General features: G+C 36.2%; 1 protein-coding gene across 1 annotated transcript; it reads right to left on the bottom strand.

Annotated features, from left to right (window-relative positions):
* Positions 1 to 270: 270 nt before the first annotated feature.
* On the bottom strand, positions 271 to 1,071 carry LOC149549465 (uncharacterized). Its single transcript, XM_089794322.1, has one exon. The coding sequence runs from the start codon at positions 1,069 to 1,071 to the stop codon at positions 271 to 273; it is 801 nt and encodes a 266-aa protein (XP_089650448.1).
* Between the last annotated feature and the right edge of the window lie 226 nt (positions 1,072 to 1,297).

The following is a 1,297-nucleotide window of genomic DNA, read 5'->3' as shown; positions in this document are numbered from 1 at the left end:
AACTCTTTCATAAGAGAGAATTTAACATGTTTGGTAACAGTCCTTATACATAAGAATTATTTTAATTTTTTCCACTTGTATGTAACTCTACCACAAACGAAAAGAAAAATGTGATACTGATGACAAAGACTGCAACGAAGAATATATTCTTTGAGCAAGGTAAACAGTGCAACATAAAACAACATATTATTAGATAAATATATGAATCTCATCAGTTCAGTGACAATTGTAACAATAATGGAGAGGCATTGTTCACGTTGTTTCTGGTCTTTAAAAGAAATAAGAAGAAGAAGAAGAAGGGCTTTGACAAGAAGTAACAGATACTAAATACTCACCCCAATTCTCCTCCATATTAGATAAAAATAAGTCTGCAAGTAAATCTGTGTTCCACTTCGCCTCCAATCTAGCATTAAAGTCTGCTACAAATCCACTTTTGAGACTTTCACAATATTGTAAATACTTTGCCAATAGCTGCCCATTTGAATAATCAGCAATATTACCATTGTGAGATGTTTGAGATGGGTATAAACCGGCACTTACCCTCAAATATTCTGCCATGCCTTCCATTAAAGAAATTGGAGCTTCTCCACCTCCATCCCATAACCAAACACGTCCCATTTCTCTGTAAATCAAACCCATGATTTCTCCTTCCAAATCTCCAACATAATCTGCAATATATTCATCACTGATATGAATAACATTCTCCTCACTCACTGCAATTTTTGTGTAATTGTCTATAGACAGTACTATTTGACTAACTTTCTTTCTTGGGTATTTTGGATTTGAGTAGAGAACATTCTGCACAAAGTCACTGGCCTCTTTTACAAGAATGAGAGCTTTGTCCTCTCCTATGAAGGACTCAAACAGCTTTCCTCCTGCCCTTGTTTTTGCAGTGTTAATGATGATTATGTCCACTGCTTTTGCAGCACTTTTGTAGTCTGCCCACATTGCTAGAATGGCTATGGCTAAAAATAGAAGAGTGCGCTTCCATATTGATTTGGAGGATACCATCTTCATCTTCATGTTGGTGGGTATTTCATGGCCTCCTGTGAAAGCTTGCACTGAATCCATAAGTACACTTTTTTGGCTTTTGGGTTGATTTCTGGAAGCTCTCCTTTGCAGGTTCTGGAAGAAGAACAAGTAAATTGGAAGGTGTCTGAAACCGCTTAATAATGTCTGGCATCTATCATGTGGTTGGATAGAGCCATTTGATTGGGGAGTCTAATATCTGATCCCACAATGAATGATCAAAATTTAATTCTCTTTCTATGATCAAAATTTAAAATTAACCAGTCAT

The sequence above is a fragment of the Cupressus sempervirens genome, chromosome 7, assembly GCF_028749045.1.
Source record: "Cupressus sempervirens isolate cs-2001-9-10 chromosome 7, ASM2874904v1, whole genome shotgun sequence".
NCBI classification, from domain to species: domain Eukaryota; kingdom Viridiplantae; phylum Streptophyta; class Pinopsida; order Cupressales; family Cupressaceae; genus Cupressus; species Cupressus sempervirens.
The sequence above is the reverse complement of the archived record's forward strand: the minus strand, read 5'-3'. Positions and strand labels throughout refer to the sequence as shown.